General features: G+C 36.7%; 6 protein-coding genes across 13 annotated transcripts; 4 read left to right on the forward strand and 2 right to left on the reverse strand.

The window, feature by feature from the left end:
* The first annotated feature begins 801 nt into the window (after positions 1–801).
* On the forward strand, positions 802–4082 carry LOC103852268 (ubiquitin carboxyl-terminal hydrolase 24). Its single transcript, XM_009129183.3, has 7 exons — positions 802–1170; positions 1729–2502; positions 2584–2768; positions 2842–3092; positions 3192–3337; positions 3436–3612; positions 3686–4082. The coding sequence occupies exons 1-7, from the start codon at positions 1156–1158 to the stop codon at positions 3872–3874; spliced, it is 1737 nt and encodes a 578-aa protein (XP_009127431.1). The 5' UTR covers positions 802–1155; the 3' UTR covers positions 3875–4082.
* Positions 4083–4129: 47 nt separating this feature from the next.
* LOC103852279 lies at positions 4130–5135 on the reverse strand. The gene is made up of 2 exons (XM_009129190.2): positions 4440–5135; positions 4130–4332 (listed from the first exon to the last, which is right to left on the reverse strand). The coding sequence occupies exons 1-2, from the start codon at positions 4750–4752 to the stop codon at positions 4316–4318; spliced, it is 330 nt and encodes a 109-aa protein (XP_009127438.1). The 5' UTR covers positions 4753–5135; the 3' UTR covers positions 4130–4315.
* Positions 5136–9792: 4657 nt separating this feature from the next.
* On the forward strand, positions 9793–14459 carry LOC103852293 (heptahelical transmembrane protein 2). 3 transcript variants are annotated; one of them, XM_033279766.1, is made up of 5 exons: positions 9793–10020; positions 10053–11487; positions 11568–11666; positions 11762–11825; positions 12347–13018. In XM_033279766.1, the coding sequence occupies exons 2-5, from the start codon at positions 11249–11251 to the stop codon at positions 13016–13018; spliced, it is 1074 nt and encodes a 357-aa protein (XP_033135657.1). In that variant the 5' UTR covers positions 9793–10020; positions 10053–11248. The 3 variants fall into 3 exon arrangements, with proteins under 3 accessions (XP_033135657.1, XP_009127459.1, XP_009127453.1); XM_009129211.3 differs by lacking the exon at positions 9793–10020 and adding an exon at positions 13474–14459 and having other exon boundaries at positions 11127–11487; positions 12347–13035; XM_009129205.3 differs by lacking the exon at positions 9793–10020 and having other exon boundaries at positions 11127–11487; positions 12347–13152.
* LOC103852286 (nuclear pore complex protein NUP43) lies at positions 13489–14459 on the forward strand (the record flags this gene model as incomplete). The annotated part of the gene is given in 6 exon segments (XM_009129195.3): positions 13489–13621; positions 13624–13770; positions 13773–13949; positions 13952–13993; positions 13996–14140; positions 14251–14459. Coding segments are annotated over 5 exon segments (630 nt in total), but the record flags the coding sequence as incomplete, so codon positions are not given.
* A 255-nt stretch (positions 14460–14714) lies between these two features.
* On the forward strand, positions 14715–16549 carry LOC103852309 (myosin-binding protein 7). Of its 6 annotated transcripts, none has more exons than XM_033279807.1 (4): positions 14715–14989; positions 15077–15142; positions 15324–16206; positions 16294–16549. In XM_033279807.1, exons 3-4 carry the CDS (start codon positions 15328–15330, stop codon positions 16315–16317), a joined length of 903 nt encoding a protein of 300 aa, XP_033135698.1. In that variant the 5' UTR covers positions 14715–14989; positions 15077–15142; positions 15324–15327; the 3' UTR covers positions 16318–16549. The 6 variants fall into 6 exon arrangements, with proteins under 6 accessions (XP_033135698.1, XP_018509236.1, XP_009127471.1 ...); XM_018653720.2 differs by having other exon boundaries at positions 15130–15142; XM_009129223.3 differs by having other exon boundaries at positions 14715–14806; positions 15130–15142.
* A 16-nt stretch (positions 16550–16565) lies between these two features.
* Positions 16566–19636, reverse strand: LOC103852325 (pentatricopeptide repeat-containing protein At4g30825, chloroplastic). The gene has a single exon (XM_009129238.3). The coding sequence runs from the start codon at positions 19346–19348 to the stop codon at positions 16709–16711; it is 2640 nt and encodes an 879-aa protein (XP_009127486.1). The 5' UTR covers positions 19349–19636; the 3' UTR covers positions 16566–16708.
* Positions 19637–19680: the final 44 nt, after the last annotated feature.

Below are 19680 nucleotides of genomic sequence, written 5' to 3' on the forward strand. Positions count from 1 at the left end.
TTAAGAAATGGTGGACAAAAAAATAGGATGGACATTAATGATATATGAACTATGAATAGTACTTTGTGAAGCAGACTTAGATAACATATATGCACATACATTTTCAGTCCTTTTTGATGCCTAAATTCAATTTCTTCAGAGTAATTATTCCACAAATAGATCGTATGAGATATTGTTTTGATATGTAGATTTGTTTTTTCAATGTTAAGAAGATTGATAACTGTAAAAATGTCTCATTCGTATATGATATGTCTATAACCGAGTCCCCAACATGAGACAAGTTTGTTTAAAAAGTAAATAATTTTATTTTTCTTATATTATATAATAAATATATATTATTTACTGATAATAAAAATATAGTTATTCATCTATCACAAATATCTATGCAAATATGTGAATCAAGTACAACAATCAAACAACATAATGATTTTCACAAAGAAAATTTAAAAAATATATTTATGTTATGTAGTCATATTTTATATTTTTTAAATAATATAATACAATATTATATATTATTTTTTAGAATTGAGAAATACATATAATATCTTATCCGCGCGTAGCGCGGTTAAAAAATCTAGTAACTGTAAAGACAACATCTTAACCCACTACAGTAGTTAGTAAGTTGGTGACTGTGGTAAAAAGTCACGCCAGACCGTACCAAACCCGAAGAGTTGTAATGAAACAATTAGACCGGGAGTTTATTGTAAGAAGTCACATCAGACCGTACCAAACCGGAAGAGTAGTACTTTAACAATCAAACCGGGTTGTTTTATTGTAAAAGACGGAAACGACGTCGTTTGACGAAAGAACCAAGCTCCCGTCCTCTCCTCCTTCTCCTTCTCCTTCTCCCACCAAACTATCCGACAAAGAGAGAAAAGGAACCCTAAATAATATCTTTCTCAAATCTCAAAAAAGGTCTGATCTTTCTCTCTTCTCTCTCGCCCTCTCTTACTTACTTGCAGCAGAGAAGAACAGAGAAGGGGCTTTCCCTTTCTAAAAATCCTCTCTTTCTTACTCGTCTCTTTCCCCCCGTTTCATGTCTTCTCAAGTAGCCGACTCTCATCAAGGGTTGTTGCTGCCTCAAACCCTACTTTCTCAAACTTCTTCTCCGTTGGATCTCTCTCTCAATCAGATTATTACGTGTATGTGCCGAATATGAGTGACAAGAAGGTAACTTTTCCCACTTGTTCTCTGCCTCTTGTGTTTAGGGTTTAGTCCTCATTGTCTAGAATGATCCAGAGTTGCATTTGGAGCTCACACAATGACATTAGTTGTAATAGATGAGTCTATGTTTCGTGTAGATTTTGTTATTGTCGTTTATGAAGTGTTTGGTCTGATTCCGACAAGAGCTGTGAACTTTAAAGTTGTGATTTTTATGTAGCTTCCACCTTGTTGTGATTTTAAAGTTGTAATTTTTATGTAGCTCCCACTTTTGTTTTGATTTTAAAGTTGTGATTTTTATGTAAGTGAGATTAAAGTTGTGATTTTTTTTTGTAGCTTCCACTTTGTTGTGATTTTAAAGTTGTGACTATTATGTAAGTGATGTTAAAGTTGTGATTTTTGGGTAGCTTCCGCTTTGTTTATGTTGGTTGCTACTTGGTTGTTGTATAGTAGTTACTCTCTGAGGCTCAATGTGTATGCGAGAGAGACTATACTTTTCTTTCAGATTTGATTTAGTTGCTATAAATGATGTTCATTACTTTGCTATGATTGTTTTGTTGGTGGCAGGTCTTTGTGTTTGGATCCTTTACAGAACATGAAACAAGGTCATTACTTGAGCAGCAAAAACCCATCAAGGCTCCTCAGAATCATAAAGAAAAGTCTGTAGGGAGTATACAATTCGGCTCCTTTAATCTCGTTACCGGAAGCTCTCCAGTGAACACTAATGGCGAGTTGAAGAAGGCTCAGGCTGCTGATGGAGTAGTTAAATCTCGACCTTCCAGCTCTCATAAGGAAGATTCTGCTGTGTCTCAAAAGAGAGTCGATGCTCCTAGACCTTCCAGCTCTCACAAGGAAGATAGAAGTATTCAATCTGCTGTGTCTCAAAAGAGACTCGATGCTTCTAGACCTTCCAGCTCTGATAAAGTTGCAAAACTCCCTGTGAAGCACTCTTCAGGCGTTCCGGAGCATGTGGTAGAAAACGGAACAATCAAGGAGGTGTCTGAAAGAAAACCTCTCAACAATGGTGTGGCGGTGAAGGCTAGTTTGGAGAAGTTGTGTGTATCAGATGGTGAAAGTGATGCTTTGTATAAAGCTACAAGCTCAAAGTTCCAAGCCCTGGACAGCGAAATTTTCTCAAGTGATTCTTCACCTGCCAGCATACCAAGAAAGAACAACCAGATGGTTCATACTGAACCTGCACCGCCTCTTAAAGACTTTACACCAAGAGGATTAATAAACGCTGGAAACTTGTGCTTCCTCAATGCAACATTACAGGCTTTACTCTCCTGTTCTCCGTTTGTGCAGCTCCTCCAGGGAATACAACTCCAAGACATTCCAAAGGTTACTAGCCTGCTTGTTTCTCTCTATGCTTTTGATTAGATTTTCTATATATGTTGACTGATTGTGGTTGTTTATGTTCAGGCTGAGTCTCCAACCTTAGCTGCATTCTCCGAGTTCATATCTGAACTAGATGCCCCAAGCAGTTCAAGCTTCAGAAACAATGTTACCGTTGTTGAGTCGGGTAGACCTTTCACACCTGCCATGTTTGAAACGGTCCTTAGAAACTTTACTCCAGATGTACTCAACAACATGTCTGGCCGCCCAAGGTTTGTGACTATTATTACATTACATAGTTAGTCTCCCCTCTGATTCTAACGCACTGTGTGCTTGTGTCGACAGGCAGGAAGACGCTCAGGAGTTTTTGAGTTTCATAATGGACCAAATGCACGATGAGTTACTGAAACTCAGGGACGAGTCCCCTAGACTCACTGGTTCCAAGTCATCTGTTCTTTCTTCTGCCAGCGATGATGATGAATGGGAAACGGTTGGACCCAAAAACAAATCTGCTGTGACAAGAACACAAAGCTTTGTTCCTTCTCAGCTCAGTGATATCTTCGGTGGGGAGCTCAGAAGCGTAGTGAAGGCACAAGGTACTAGCATTGAAGCCATTTTATTTTTTTTCTTATTAAAATGTTAAAGATAAAGTTTCTGCTTCATTAGCAACTTATATGTTAAATTTATGGAAACAGGGAACAAAGATTCTGCTACTGTGCAGCCATATCTCTTACTCCACCTCGATATTCACCCGGAAGCCGTGTGTACAATTGAAGATGCATTGCATTTGTTTTCTGCCCCTGAAGATCTTGAAGGTTATCGAGCTTCTGTTACTGGCAAGGTAAAACTATTGAATCCGTTACTGGTTGAAGAAGATTCCTTATGAATATTGTTTTAATAATTGGCATATTTGCTTTGTTTTGAGCTCTTTTATTACAGGCTGGTGTAGTGAGTGCTAGAAAGTCGATAAAGATACAGAAGCTCTCGAAGATAATGATACTGCACCTTATGCGTTTTAGCTACGGGAACCAAGGGAGTACTAAGCTCCATAAACCTGTTCACTTCCCCCTCGAGCTCAACCTAGGCCGCTACCTTCTTGCTTCTCCTTCCAACGGGGTATTAAGTTGAAAACAAAACTGTCTAATGTGATCTTCTTTGAACTTTTACTTACTCAGGTTTCTTCTTGTAGGGTTTAAAATATGAGCTTGTGGCAACGATTACTCACCACGGAAGGGATCCATCAAAGGGGCACTACACCGCGGATGCTCGAAGAAAGAACAATCAGTGGCTTAGGTTCGATGATGCATCTGTGACTGCTATAGGGCCAAAACAGGTTTTGCACGACCAAGCCTATGTTCTGTTCTACAAACAAGTGTAAGAGAATCAAAATCAATCTCTATTTCCATTGTCAGGGAAAGGAATTCTCATATAAAAACTATGAAGCAGAGAATCTCAATAGGTAAATAGCTTTTAGAGTACCTGGATTACATGAAAGTTTTGTTTTGATTCCTCTGAGATGGAAATGTTTTAATGTTATTCAATACGTTTATTATTATTATTATTTCAGACTTATTAAGATTCAGCTGAATTAGTCTTATATATGGTCTGGAGCTCTGTTAAGTACTCTGTGGTGAACCAATCAAGATTATACTTTATTAATCCGGTTTATTCAATTTAAACAACATTGAAGCTCAATAATATTTATTTGGATCAATACATTAGAAATTGCAAGGGTAGATTTAAGTGGTAACTAGTAAGGCTCCAAAGTACAAACACTTTATTCCATAAAACCATAGCACTTAAGGTCTGGTCCCAAACCTCATGGCACAATGTAGCCTGCCACATAAGAACATTAACACATTAGGATACAGAAAAACAATTGAAAATAGTTACAAGATTAAAGCTATAAAAGCATGAAGCTGCTTAATTGATAACAGACTTACTTCCACACTTGGTACCATGAGCGAGAGGCCTCCCACAAAAGGAAGTGACAAGAACAACCTTATTCATGTCTATCATCTTTTGAACCGAGGGTGTGATACGGCCACATGCGCAAGGGATGTCTGATCTCTTAACGACTTTGCAACACGCTGCGGATGGGTTTACCTTTGGGCCAGGACGCTGGACGTAGACAGCACATTCTCTCATCAGACCCTCGATGTCTCCTTGGCACGTTCCTTGCCCTGGAACTAGCAGTTCTCCTGAGATTATGAGGATCATTGCTAGACCGATCAGAACACGAGAACCTGTCGCCATTTTGGATTGAATCTAGTGAATGTGGCTTTGAAGGAAGTTGTTTGGGGGCCAAAGGGTTTATATATTGCTTAGCTTGAGGGCTTTGGGTTTGTGCTGCATGTGAGTTTTTTTTTTTTTTTTTATGTTGAGACAGTAAGCTTACTGTTTTCTTTTCATAATAATATACTATTATTGGTGTCATGTGGCAAAAGACCTGAAAATTTGTGAGATTCTGATGAGTTTCCTCGTAACTACAATTAAATGGGCAGCCAATGCATGACCTCATATGTCTGAGAAATAAATAAGTAAATAACAAAGTAGCATTAAACCAAAAAAAATGAAAAGAAGAACCAAATTGAACAAATTAATGTGGCAGTGTGGCACTAAGCTTCTGTTACAAGCAAAAGTGTTTTTATTAGTCACTGTCCAGAATGAAAAGCCAATCACACAATAGATATGATAAGTTTTTTGGGCTTCCAACTTAAAACCAATTGGCAATTAGTGGATTGGCCCTAACCCTTTATATATTACTTAATGTCCCATTGATTTTCCAATGTGGGATACATATCCCTTAATACCCCTCCTCGAGATGATGACTCTTATCGGCCAGAAATCTCGGAACTTTAAGACAGTTATACTCGGTCGAGCGAGTCAATTACGACCTATATACCCGGTCGGATAGGGTTAATATTAATTAGGGGTTTAACTTATTAGGATCTGGGCTCTGATACCATGATAAGTTTCTTGGGCTTCCAACTTAAAACCAATTGGCAATTAGTGGATTGGTTCAAGTCCCGTATATATTACTCAAGTCCCTTTCATATATTCGATGTGGGATCTTCTCTCCAATAAGATATAGGAGTAGTATATATATATAAAATCATCAAGATTTTTCTGCTCATGAGTGTCGTGTGTGTATGTATGCTTAAGGAAATTGAAGTTATAATGATAAAACTCCATAGAGATTACTACAGAACTACAACAGATTAAATCACGTTGTGTACAGATATTCTCAAGGGTTTATTGAAGCTAATCTTGCTGCAACTTATGGGCTAAAGGTCGATGAGACACTCTTCTGAGTTTTGCTCCCCAGGAGATTTGTAGAGTTGTCATTGTTCTCTGAATTTATAGAAAACGTCTTGTATTTTTAAGTGTTCGTAAATGCCCTCAAATTTCTTGGGTTTGTTAAAAAAACTTCCCTACCACCTAAATGGCCCCCATTATATCTACCCATACTAACAGTGCTACACGCAATTAAAAATGTCATTAAAACCAAACTGAACAAACTTGCTTACATAATCAAACCATAATTTGGAAGTGTATCTGATATATGTGTTAGGTTTGTTAGTTTACAAACAAATATTATTTGGATTATATTTGGATATGGTTTTATCTGATTTAATTAGTTTACTTCCTCCAATTAAATCAAGTTTTATATGTTCCTAGCTAGTTGTTCTCGATAAGTACAGCTTGCATAATCTTAAAATACAGCTTGCATAATCTTAAAATACAGCTTGCATAATCTTAAAACACAACCGAAAAAGTATAAGTTCGTTAAATGGTTTGTTTACGTTAACAATGTAATAATATATTTCAAAGCTTTTGTCCATTTTCATACATATGATAACAATATAATAGAGCGGTGTAACTAGAAGTTTTATGATTTAAATATTTTATCATGCAAGTTCATATTTCTTCAATAAAATTTCAAAATATAATTACTGTTATCTGTAAATCTGATTAATCGTGTTTTTTAAAACATGTTAAGTTGGTGTACCCGTTGTCTATACTAAAAGTCTAAAGCTAAACCTGAAAACCCTGCAATTAAAAAGAGAGAACAAGCAAAAGAAACCATAATGAAATGAAGAAACCAAAACCGGGTTATTAATATACCGCATACGTCTTCCCAGATTAGTTGATAACCAGTTGTACTTGTCCTGTTAAATATTTGTCCATCCCTCTAACCAAAAAATTATATCATCAGTTCATCAAACATTTGTATGTCTATTGCTTTGTTAGTCAAACACTAATAATATTGATGTTTGCTTTTAAGTTTACGCAATTTATCACGTCTCCTTAATACTCACCTTTATTCATGCGCACTTCACAAAGATACTGATACTGAGTAATCTTTAACCCATCTATACAATTACTCATCTCCATGTATTGTTTATTGTTTAATCCTCTTCGCACGAAATTCATGGCGTCTAAGAATTGATTTAGTTGAAAAACGGACCAACAAAGCAAACTAGAAAATATGTTCACTCCACGACAACTTGGTGATATAATAATATACTTAATAAATAGTTTGGATTCTTATATAATTTTCAAAATATGTGTAAGTATAGTATAAACTGTATAATACTCTTGTAAGTATAGTTATTACAGTATAGTATATACATACATGTATTTCGTTAATCAGCTAATAATTGGCCAACCCCATTAACCCATAGGCATGCATGTTCTTAATTTATCGATTGGATTATTCAAGTCCCTACTAATTCAATAGTTATATCTATTCTATTAAAACACAAGTATGACCAATTGACATATGTTCAGTCTAATAATTGCTATGTTATCAAATCTAAAAAAATAAAACATAATACTTTAAAACTGAATTGAAATTAAAACTGCATTTCCATAACTACCATCTATTGGTCAAACCATGTATTTTGTAACCTCCTTTCCATAATTATCGATGGCCACACCACTTCTTTCTAATATTTATATTAGGCAACTGTTATATAAATGATAATAATTATTCTTTTCTTTTGGGTTTATATCAAAATTAAGTTTGCTTACTTCCTTTCAACAGTATTCTATCAAAATTTTCTTTTGTGTGTTATTGGATAATCTGAACCTTTTTCTTTTTAGAATTTTAACCTTTTATTTTATTAATAGAACACATTATTTTATATAATTATGTATACAGTTACATTATTGACATATCTTTCTATAATTGTATGCTAATTATTCCTTATAATCTCAGTTAAAAAGTATAAAATTTAATTTTTATATCACAGACACTTTATATTTGTTAAGAAATACAAAATAAAAACACTTATTATAGTGTCATTTTTTCACCTTTAATATTACAAAAGAAAATATATACTATTTTCACCGACTATTAAAATATAATATTTAGTTATAATAAAATTTGGTATATTTAATTATTTTAACTAATTATAACTTACATCTCACCTAAAAATTAGGATTTATTCAACTAGACATTAATTTATTCAAATTTTAAATATTTTATATAAACATTAAGTTTATCAATTAACAAAGAGCAAGATGTTAAAATAGGTTTTAACGGTTTTAATAGAAATAAACATTCATATAAAATCATTTAGTTTAACGGGATTAAAATAGGTTATTCGATCAAAAATATTTATTAAATGTTATATCTATTCTATTAAAACAGCAGTGTGACCCATTGATAAAAAGCTATGTCCAACTTAAATTTTAATAATACATACTTTTTTAATATAACTGCAATGAAATATATATATATATATTATGTAACCCCCCACTTAAAGTGCCTAATGATCGGCAACCACCACTTTTTGTAACTGTATCCATATATCTTATTTTTGTTATGTAACCACCATTATTTTTACTGTTTAAATCCCAACAATTTTTTCGATGATGTTCATGTATTTCATTTTTCCTAACATAATCCCAACTATTACTCGGATTCTTTATTTTAATTAATATTTTTTATTAAATATTTTTACTTTCACCCATAAAGTTTTGAAAATTTATTGAAATTGTTTTTATTATAAAATTTTATAATATTAATTAAAATATAATAGATATATTTTAATATTTTTATAATTTCAATTTTAAAATTTTTATTAAACATTTTTACTTTTGTATATATATTGATTTAAAAAAAGAAAAAAAATTATTCTCCCGCAACCGCAAACGGTAGCTGGAGCCAGCTTTTGAATTTATGAGATTCGGAGCGGTTTGAAGCGGTTTAGAGCGATTTGAGTGATTGTTGCAAACTGCCGACAACCGCTACCAACCGCAAAAGCAGCGTTTGCGGGTGGTAGCGGAAAAACCAGTCGCACAATTAATAGAATTTATGGTACATTTGTATTTTAATATTTTTACATAATTTAAATGAATATCCATATTTGAACTGAACCCGTAATGATCCAAACTGAATCCGAACTAAAATTTATAAATATCCAAATAGGTTTTAATCTCTCATCTAAAGACCAATATCTGAATAGTCGGAATCGAACCTGAACTCTTATCCCTACATGTAGTATATAATATGAATATATGATCACAGATAAAAACATAAATATGATTACAAAAAAAATACATATATGATATAAGGAAAGACACAAATACATATGGAACTTGATTTATTTAATATACTTACAAAAATTATCTATTCTATTAAATTCATATCATACAAAAATATGATTCTACAAACACACAACCATATAAATTATATTAGACAAAAAAATTTAAAAACAAAACATATACCCGCCCTCTCGAGGGCGGGTCAAGATCTAGTTTCTAGAGAAAGTAGAAACATAACAATAAAGAGATAATCATGTATTTCTAAACAGACATTATTATCATGCAATGTAGCACAGCACAAATAATACTCGCCGATTATCAGCCCAGTAGTCTCAGGGAATCCACAGCATGCTCCCGATACAGCATAAACTTGGGCATGGTACGTTCTGTAAAGTTAAAACTCGCAATCTTTCTCGCTTGAGATGTATCCGATATTCCGATTTGTTCAACTCTGTTGTCCAAGCTTATACACACTGTATAGCTCTTTCGTTTTCCAAACGCCATATTCTTCTTTTAATTTTAGTTTTTTTTTTCCAAACGCTAATTTAATTAGTTTTTAAACATTTGTTGATACCATATCAATTAGGTTTCATATATTTTATGTTTCTAAAGGGAATTGATGCGCGTGTGTTGTTCACGTAGCATCCAAAATATGTCGATATTGTTTCATAATATCTAATTTACTAGTCAAGTATATATAAGGTTGTCATTAGAGGAAGAAAGTAAAAATTATGATATTTGTAAGCTCTTTCTCAAAAAATTTAATGATGTTTTAAATGTTTTTTTCCCCTTGCTATAACCATTTTATTTATTTTTTGTTGCTTTCCTTTTCTCATAGGCTATGAGTGGAGTACACCCTTATGTTCATTTGGGAAAATACGAAACGCACGATGTTGTAGTTATACATAAACTATAGTGTGGACGTTTATCCCTTAATTCAAAAATATGTAAATTTGCATGAATATTCAGGTATATACTTATCAAAGAAAATGAATATTCAGGTATTCAAATAAATTAAAAAAACTAATATCATATGCACACCAAAAAAATTATTTAATTTTGCACAGTTCAATATGTAACATTGAACTATTGGAGCAACATGCCAACGTCGAATTCTGGGCCAACTGTATTTTTGTTTTGGTAAGCGAACCATCCATTCATTTTAAATCTGTATATTAAAATGTTTCACGCGTTTAGTTTGATAAACAATTTAATTTAACAGTAACCTCAACTATATATATACAATTAAGAATATAGATGTACGTGTTGTCTTGTCTTATGAAACAAATCCTCCTTGAGAATCTATAACCAATTAAAAGTTTACTTATTCATGCAATCTACCTTATTGTGGCCTATATATGTTTTAATTATTTCGATCAACACGCTCTGTCTTATAAACAAGTCTGGAAAAGGTATAAATGACACGAAAACATAGGTTTCATTACTCAAAAAGTCAAAAGTGGTTGTAATTATCGTCGTAATTGGTCTGATGTAATGTAAAATACTATATCAAGAGAGATGATTATAACAGTTTATAAGAAAACACCAAACATATTCTAACTCAGCATTGATCATAACGTGAACTACAAAGTCTATCAACTTCGTAAACGACAATTCATACGACCAGTATATATGATTAAAAACCAAACACGACAAGATACAAAGAGTTAATCACATGTTACGTTGGTTTCGAGAAATGTACATAAGAACCTTAGAGTAAAAAAACAAGGTTTTCGGGGATTAAAATAATTACGTCACTCCACTTGTGTAACTTTGAAAACACTAAATTGTTTAATGACACCACAATTTCTGCATTTCTCACCTTCCCAAACTGTAGTCCCTAACTTTATGATTTGTTTTTGTTTCAAACGGACACGGCGGGTAAAATATAAATCACCTGTAATCCTCCTCACACTAAGCAAAACAACTACACCCAACGAAATAAAGCCACGTGGAAACAAAGACCGGTCAAAGCCGCCACGTAGGTAATAATCTTCACGAAGCTTGCTCGTTTTTTAAAATCCAAAGAGGTTTCTTCTCCGTATAAGTAGGAGAGGAAGCATCCACGATGATCGCTAGACCAAAACTGATTCAAAAATATCCAAAAAAAAAAAACAAAACAGAGAGAGAAAGAGAGATAACTGGACGGTGGTTGATTCGCCGGAAGTCTCGCCGGAGCTCAATTTCTTGAACGACCATGCAGAAACGGAGACCGGTGAGGGAGTCTTCGAAGACAACACCGGAGAGAAATGGGAAAGCTTTGGATTCCGGCGAGAAGAAGAAGAGATCTGAGAGGAGGTTGATGAAGTTCGAGGAGTTGCCGAGGTATCTCAAGGACAACGAGTACATACACAATCATTACCGATGTGAATGGTCTCTCACGGAGACGTTCCTCAGCGCTTTCTCTTGGCACAATGAGACTCTCAACATTTGGACGTATGTATTTAATCACGTTTGTGATTTTCCGGTTTAGATAATATGAAATTGAGATTTGTTTCCGGTTTGCAAATGGATAGGCATTTAGGTGGGTTTCTGATATTCGGGTGGATGATGGTGGTGAGTTGCATGGAAACGACGGAGGTTGGCCTCGCCGGGTTTGTCAACGTCTTCTCCAGGTAAGAACTCTCGAGGTCAAAGTCGTCTTTTAAAGCTCTGTTTTTTGTTTTATTAGTAAAAAATTCAACTTTCTTGGTGGGTCCTCTAATGACAGAGTAACAATTCGCTGGCCGTGGCCGTCAATGGCTAAAGCTGTTTACTTCTCCAGCGATCATCACGTAAGATTCTTATAACCTTTATATTCTGTGACATTGTTTAAACTAATATAAGTAAATACTACATGCATGTCATTGTGCTCATGTAAACATATGATATGGTGATTGCATTTTGCAGTAGGTGGTAACTTTCACCCACCATGTCATGTTCATTTTGCTCACTAAATTTTGATTTTCTTTTAGATAATTAGCTCAGAATTTTAATTTTCTTTGAATATTTAGCTCAAACTTCCCTAGTAACTCAAAGTTCATGATAATATTCTAAATAAAAAGTTCTCATAGATCTGCCACTGCTTACTTGGGCTAATCTTTTTGTTTATTTACATTGGTTAATGGCTATCTTCAGATTCTTAGGCTTGCTTTATGCCCTCACCTACTTTGAAATCACATGTAACTTGCCCCCACTATTTGTTTCGGTTTTCTTGGATTCTTCTCTCTCCCTTCTTTCTCTGTGCCTACCTACCTTTCCCAAATCACATGTTTTTAAAATGATTTAAGTTTAAAAGTATGTTGTCTCTTGGCAGGACTCGAACGTGACACACACTAGCTCGTTCCTGAACCCTCAAGGAGACGTTAACTACGAAACAATCCCGAAATGGCCATGGCTAGTCTTCTTAACCGGAGCAATGACCTGCTTGATATGCAGCTCCATGTCACACCTCTTCGCTTGTCACTCAAGACGTTTCAACCTCTTCTTCTGGCGCCTAGACTACGCAGGGATCTCCCTCATGATCGTCTGCTCCTTCTTCGCACCAATCTACTACGCCTTCTCCTGCCACACTAACTGGCGTCTATTCTACCTCTCCTCAATCTCAATCCTCGGCCTCCTCGCCATCTTCGCTCTCCTCTCTCCAGCGCTCTCAGCTCCGCGTTTCAGATCTTTCAGAGCAGCGCTTTTCCTAACGATGGGATTCTCTGGCGTCATACCCGCCTCGCACGTGCTTTACCTTCATAAGGATCACCCTAACGTGGTTATCGCTCTAGTCTACGAGCTGGCGATGGCTGTGTTGTATGCAACGGGAGCAGGGTTTTACGTGAGCCGTATACCTGAGAGATGGAAGCCTGGAGCTTTCGATATTGCAGGACATAGCCATCAGATATTCCATGTGTTTGTAGTGTTAGGAGCTCTTGCTCATAGTGTTGCCTCTCTTCTTATCATGGATTTTCGACGGGCTTCACCTTCTTGTGCCTTTTGAAGCAAGTAACAAAAACTGTAAAACGATTTAGTGGTATTTCATTCAAACGTATCACAATGTATGTGTTTACATAGAAGATGCGCGTTGGTAATGTACTACACAACCCAAAATATTTAAAAGCAGTGTTCTAAAAATGGGTTTAGCAAACTTCTATTTAGGTGGCAAATTGGGCATCGTTAATTTTTTTTAAAATTTGATTTATGTAATTTAAATTAATTTAAATCGTTTTGAATCAGTTAAATCGGCTAAAATTATTTGAAATTAGTCTACATCTAATAATTTTTTTTTTGATGTAGTCTAAATTTACATATTGTCTTTTTGAATAATAATTTTTATAATTAACCAAAATAATTTTATATAAATGTAAAATATATAAAAATAAATTAATAATTAACGTTTTAATTAAGCTGAATGGTGTTTTATTAATTACAGCAAAGGAACGAGGCTAGTTATAGGTCTGAAGCTTCTAATTTTCCGACCGGAGTTCATTGTTTGGTCCTAAAACCCTTGAGACCTATGTTTCGCCATCGAGATGCAGGATTCGTTCCATCAATGTCCATAGATTACCTCAGTCAAAGTACGTAGACGGAGTTAGATGGCTTCCGCTATGAATCGTTTCTTCACAGCAGCTTTCTACGATCCAGACTATGAATCTTCATCACTCGAGATACAGTCTCTCGACCCGAACAGTAACCCTTTAGTCGAGTCGTTATCATCATGGGCTTCACCTTCTCGCGTATCGCCGCTGGAAACGACGGTGGCTCCTTCAAACCTATGGTTTCGGCGGCCACGTGTTCCGGTTCGCTCTACGTGCTGATGGTTGATCTTGTGGAAGGAGCGGAGATCGAGGAGGTTTACGCGGTGGAAGGAGAGGGGTTTCACGTGGGACGCGTGGAAGGTGTGGATTGGAGGGAAAGATCAGGAGAGTGTGTGATGATGGGAGAGTGAATGTGGTGACGGTTGAGAATGGGGAAGGGTCTTTGATGGGAATGGGCTTGTGGGTTATAGGGCTGTGAAGTGGGCTTCTCCGAGTGAGTTTGTCACTGGAGGTTATGGTTTTGGTTTGCAGTTGTGGGATCAGAGGAAGGGTGGTGAAGCTGTCTCGTAGCTCAAAGGGGACTGGTGAGTTCTTAGTTCTCTTAATGGTTTCATAACTTGCTTCTCTTAAAGTTCTAGTTTTTAGGTTAAATCTGGTTTTGAATCTTTGGCTTGTTTTGATGATAACATTGCAGGTTGTCCACTCCATTGACATTCATCCATCTCGAAAGCACACTTGCATTATAATATGTTTCTGGTTTTCTTCTCTGGCACACAACAAAGAAACTGAGATTGTGTTCATAGATGTTTGGAGACAAGTTTGAATGTGTTTATAGTCAACAAGTTATCAATTACAATATGCACAAACAGAGTTTGTATTCTTTTTTAACTAAAGTTGTGACCTCAAAGATTTGCAATTCTAGCCGGAACTTTACTAATGAATGATTGAATCCTTCCCTATCGCTGTATCAGTGTGTGTATATGTTTTCAGACACAAGTCTCCGTCTCTAACACGTGGCGGAAAGAGGTCGGCCAGACGGCCACCGTTGGTCCCACTGGAACTAATACTTGGCCCTGTAAGGAGCCGTTGAATCTTGAAATTCTCTTTTTGTATTCTTTAACATTTCTTTATAAGATTTTAGAATTTAACCCCAAAGAAGTTTTCAAACCAAATTCAAAGATAAGATGACATGCCCCACGCAAAGTTAAAGGTCACATTAAGTTTTAATCATTCAAAGATTATTTCACTAAGTACGTTCCAGCTCTTTTCTTTGAGATATTCCAGCATTTCATCATTATTTTATAAGTTTATTCACTGTATTTTTAATACCTACAGACCTTTGTTAGGTTTATGATCTGATATGTTTCTGTAACCTGTCTACTTTTGATATTGATAAGGAACCATAATGATTTGTTTTGTCTAGCCTGGCTTGTGTGAGTGATTATATTCCTTGTTTAGATAATTTCCACTTTGATTAGATAAAAGTTTGTTAATCCATCTCTTCTGTTTGAACTTTTAAGTACTTCCAAAGTCCAAGAGATTAAACTAGTCATCACTCTCATACAATCCACAGGTTCATCAATCAGGTTCCTCTTCTTCCCTTCTTTCTACAATGAGATTCTTTCTTTCCTCATTTAGATTCTGCTGCATCTTTTGGTGGAAAGAAAAACAAAATATTTTTCTTGTCTTGAACTATATATGGGATGAATGAAACTCATTACAGAACATTTATGTATAAATCTGTTTTCGATGTATGTGTGTTTGCAGAGACATGCTTGAACGAAGCCACAGCTTGAGAATACCTGGAGCTGAGATTCTTGATCTAAGAATCGCTCTTTATGAGCACAAAGAAGTAATTGAGAGGCTCCAAGATGAGTTACACGCAGAGAGAGAGGCATCTGCCACATCAGCAAGCGAGGCCTTGTCAATGATTCTTAGGCTGCAAGGAGAGAAAGCTGATCTGGCCAGAGAAGCTGGAAAGTACAAGAGGATAGCCGAAGAAGAGATATCTCACGCTGAGATGTGGTTTGCGCATTTGGAGGATTTTATTCACCAGAAAGAGAATGTAATCACTGCGCTTGAGTGCCAAGTGTATGCTTATAGAAGCCAGCTTTTGAGCTTGGGGCATAGTGACTTGACTAGCTTAGATGTGAAGCTTCAAGAGAATGATAAGAACAAGTCATTGAGTGATAGATCTCATATACCCTTTCCAGAATTGGCTAATGATCTTTCTATTCCAGTGGAGAAGGAAGTTATTGAGGAGAGCTTGGATTCAAAGAAGAGTTACTTTGATGTGTACTGGGACCATATCAAGAAGCTGGATGAGAAAGTGAAAGAGCTTAAAACTGAGGACGCTCTGAAGATGAAGGTTGCAAAGCAGACAAAGATGAAAAAGAAATCAACTAAACAGACAAGAGACAGAAGCGGCAAGAGAGACCGTGCAGAGTATCAATCTGAAATGCAGCGGTTGAGAGAAAGAGTAGAGCAGCTTGAGAAGGAAAAAACTAAGACAGAACCTGAAACTAGTGGAGTGATACTCATGGAAATGAAGGAGGAGGTAAGATCTGTTCAATCATCTGAAGAGAAGAGGTCTAATACAATGGAGAATTTACAACCCTGGATTGATCCAGCCATTGTCTCCGTTCAAGAGGTACATTCAAGCAGATCTTTCATTAGTAAAACCTATTCAGTATTTTTATTAGAACTTAGCAAACATTTGGCATGTTTACTGAAACAGGCAATGCTTAATTTCTGGCTGTGAGACAAAGAAAAGTAAGGTATAAGAAGATTTTTTTTGTTTTATTTTGAGTGTATTGTGTTCGGTTTTTGTTTGCTTCAAGCCAGAATCTGTAACTTTTTGTGTAAAAAAAGCTCAAGACCCTTCTCTGTAGATTGTCTTAAGAGTAACATATACCAAAACATCATCTTGTAATTATTTTTGTGTGCAAGTATGTATTGAAGATAAATGCAACGGTATTGACAAAGACCTGTTATACTCACTGAGTGACAGACAGACAACACTGTTTTGATTTATTCATTGACTATTAATCACTGATTAGATTGTACACGCATGCCTCAACAAAAGCACCAACTATAGACAAAAAAACATTGAAATAAAGAACCAGCTATGTGTATGGAAAACTCAGTTTTTTCTATATACCCATTTGCTTCATCCACAAGGACCACTTAATAGCCTCAAGAAACTCATCGTTCCTGCGCAAAGCTGTGACCAAATTGGTGTAAGTAACTTTATCAGGCGTTATCCCACTCACCCTCATCTCTCTCACCAACCCAACAGCTTCTTCAACCATCCCACCAATACCATACGCCTTTATCAACGTGTTGTAGCTACACAAGTCAGGACCAAGTCCAGATTCTTTCAGCTCTCTCAGCACATCCGCCACTTCATCGATCCACCCTTGCTCTCCATAGATATTGATCATAATGTTATACGTATAACGATCCGTTTTACCAGCAGAGTTCTTCATCCTCTTCAAGATGCTTCTGAACTTCTCCATCTGTTTGTCTTTCCCGTACGCATCCAGCATAGAGTTATAAGCCTCGAGAGACACAGAGAACCCGTCGAACTGCATGTTCCTAATCGCCGTCGACATGTTTTCGAAGTCCCTGTTGTGTCCATACGCGGCTATAACGGTGTTGTAAGAGATCACATCCACAACTCCGTGTCGTTTCGCCAGCAAGAACACCTCGTTGACCTTTTTGAAGCTCTTGGCTTTACCATAAACATCGAGGAGGACGTTGAACGTGACTGTGTTAGGCCTAAACCCGCAGCGAATCATCTCCTCGAAAGTTCTCGAGAGTTCATCAAGAGGAAGAGCACGCGCGCAGCAGTTTATAACGCAGTTGTACATCTCCTGATCCCAATGGATCCCGCTCTTTCGGATCCTGTAGTATAACTCCTCGAGCTTCTCCTGAAGACCACACTTCTGATACAACCTAAGCATATCTCGAAACATGAACACATCAGGAACAATGTCTTTCTGCTCATCCATGATCTTTAACACAGAGCAAGCCTCTTCCAAGGATCCTGCCTTCATGTACATCCGCATAACAATGCTGAAACCAATCCTGTCCAGCACAACTCCAGAGGATTTCATCTTCGAATAAAGCTTCTCCGCTTCACTAAACTCCCCCATCGAAGTGTAGATATCAATCATCGTGGACGTTATATGAAGATTATACTCCATAGTATGATTGTATATCTTCACAGCATCGTCAAGCCGACCAGATTCTTTGCAAGAGCAAATCAAGAGATGGTACAAGTGAGACTCAAACGCCGAGTCTCTCCATTTCTTCTCTCGCAGCAAGGCCAAGCACTCGTCAACCATGCCGTGTTTGATGTAAGCCATAGCTAGAATCGAGAAAGAAGTCTGGTTTGAACGGATATGGTTATGGAAGGAGCCTCTGAGAATGTAAGGCACTGCATCAATCTTCCCAGCCTTCTCATAAGCCTGCAGAACGATGCCGAGGATGGAAGGATATTGGCATCCGGTACTGACCATATCTTCAATAGTTTTAACAGCACCTTCGTTGTCTCCACACTTAGCCTGGAGATTGATCAAAGTAAAGAGATTTGATGAGTTTGGTTTATATCCCAACCTCTTCATCTCTTGATAGTAACGTTTTGCTTGTTCATAACTGTCAGAACGGCCCCAACCTTCAACCATTGACCTGTAAGTAGTCTCATCTGGCTTCATCCCAAGATCAAAGAAGCGGCGGAACAAACTCTCCGCAGCCTCCATTTTGGAAACCTTACCGTAACCAGTGATGAGAGTATTGTACGCAATGACATTAGGAGCAAAACCTGCTTCTTCTTCCATAGAGATCAACACAGACTCAGCTTGCTCCATCTTCCCTTGCTGACTATAAGCATTGAGCATCACCAACCAATTCTCTAGCTTCATCCTCACTCTATCCTCTTTCATCAACTCTATAACTTCCTCTGCTTTACCGTACAGTCTCAAACGAGTGTAGATAGTTATCATCGCTGAGTAAGCAGACTCACAGACAATCCCAAACATCCTCATATGAGAGAATGCGAACTCAGCTTCGTCCACGTTCCAGTTCTTTTGGTAAAGACCCATGAGCATACCTATTGTAGCCACGTTTGGTCGAACACCTAACTCCAACATCATATGAAACCACTTTGAAGTTAGCTTCACGTTCCCTTTTTTAGAACAGGCGTATATAACAGTGTTGAAGACTTGAAAGCTCTTCTGCAAGCTCTGAGATCCACAGAGCTCTTTGATGAGATCCTCGGCTCGGTCCCATTCTTCTCTCCTCGCTAAAACTCTGAGGATCAAACTGTAAGCTCCAGTGTTAGCTTCTAGTTTGCGTTTACATCTCATCCAATCAAAGAACTTGAGGGCATTAGTGTCATTGCAACTCTCAAGATGTTTCAGTATAGCGTTGTAATGGTCTAAACTCAAACCTTGCTTTAAAGCAGAGTAGTTAACATCGTTGTTCACAAACAAACCCTCAATCTCAAGGTCAAGATCATTGCTTTCTCCTCTTCTGAAGGTGAACTTTCGAGCTACGTCTTTCTTTATCCCTCTGTTTCCACCTTTCAATTTAGAACTCCAGCTTCTCCCACCACCACTAGGAGAATCAGAATGAGAATCAATGGCGTTGTCAGCCTCGGTATCGAGACGGGCGACTCTAATTTTACTGACACTGATCGGAGAACCGATGATGAAGGTTCTAGAGGCGGAAAGATGAAACCTTTTTGAGTCGAAAGGGTCCAATGGAATGGACAGTCTCAACGAACCCATCGGAGCTTCCTCTACCAAAACATCGGTGTACACCAGATGAAGTCGAAAACAGAGTGTTTCAAGTTCTTCTGGTGTTGAAAGATTCAATCTTTAGGATTTAACGGAACGATTTTGTTTCGTGAGAGGATAGAAGAAGAAGAGGACGAGCAATCTCTACCAGATTTTAGTAAACCGGAGATCAAACCGGTTCAAATCCGGTCTGACCAACTTCTCTTTTATGATAACAGAGAAATGACCTCAGACAACAGTGGAAACTAATTTTCAAGAATTCGATAAGCCTATGATTATGTGTTTTATAGATGATTATTGTTTAAGCGGGTGTATGGACCATT

Source organism: Brassica rapa, chromosome A01 (assembly GCF_000309985.2).
Source record: "Brassica rapa cultivar Chiifu-401-42 chromosome A01, CAAS_Brap_v3.01, whole genome shotgun sequence".
Classification (NCBI taxonomy): Eukaryota; Viridiplantae; Streptophyta; class Magnoliopsida; order Brassicales; family Brassicaceae; genus Brassica; species Brassica rapa.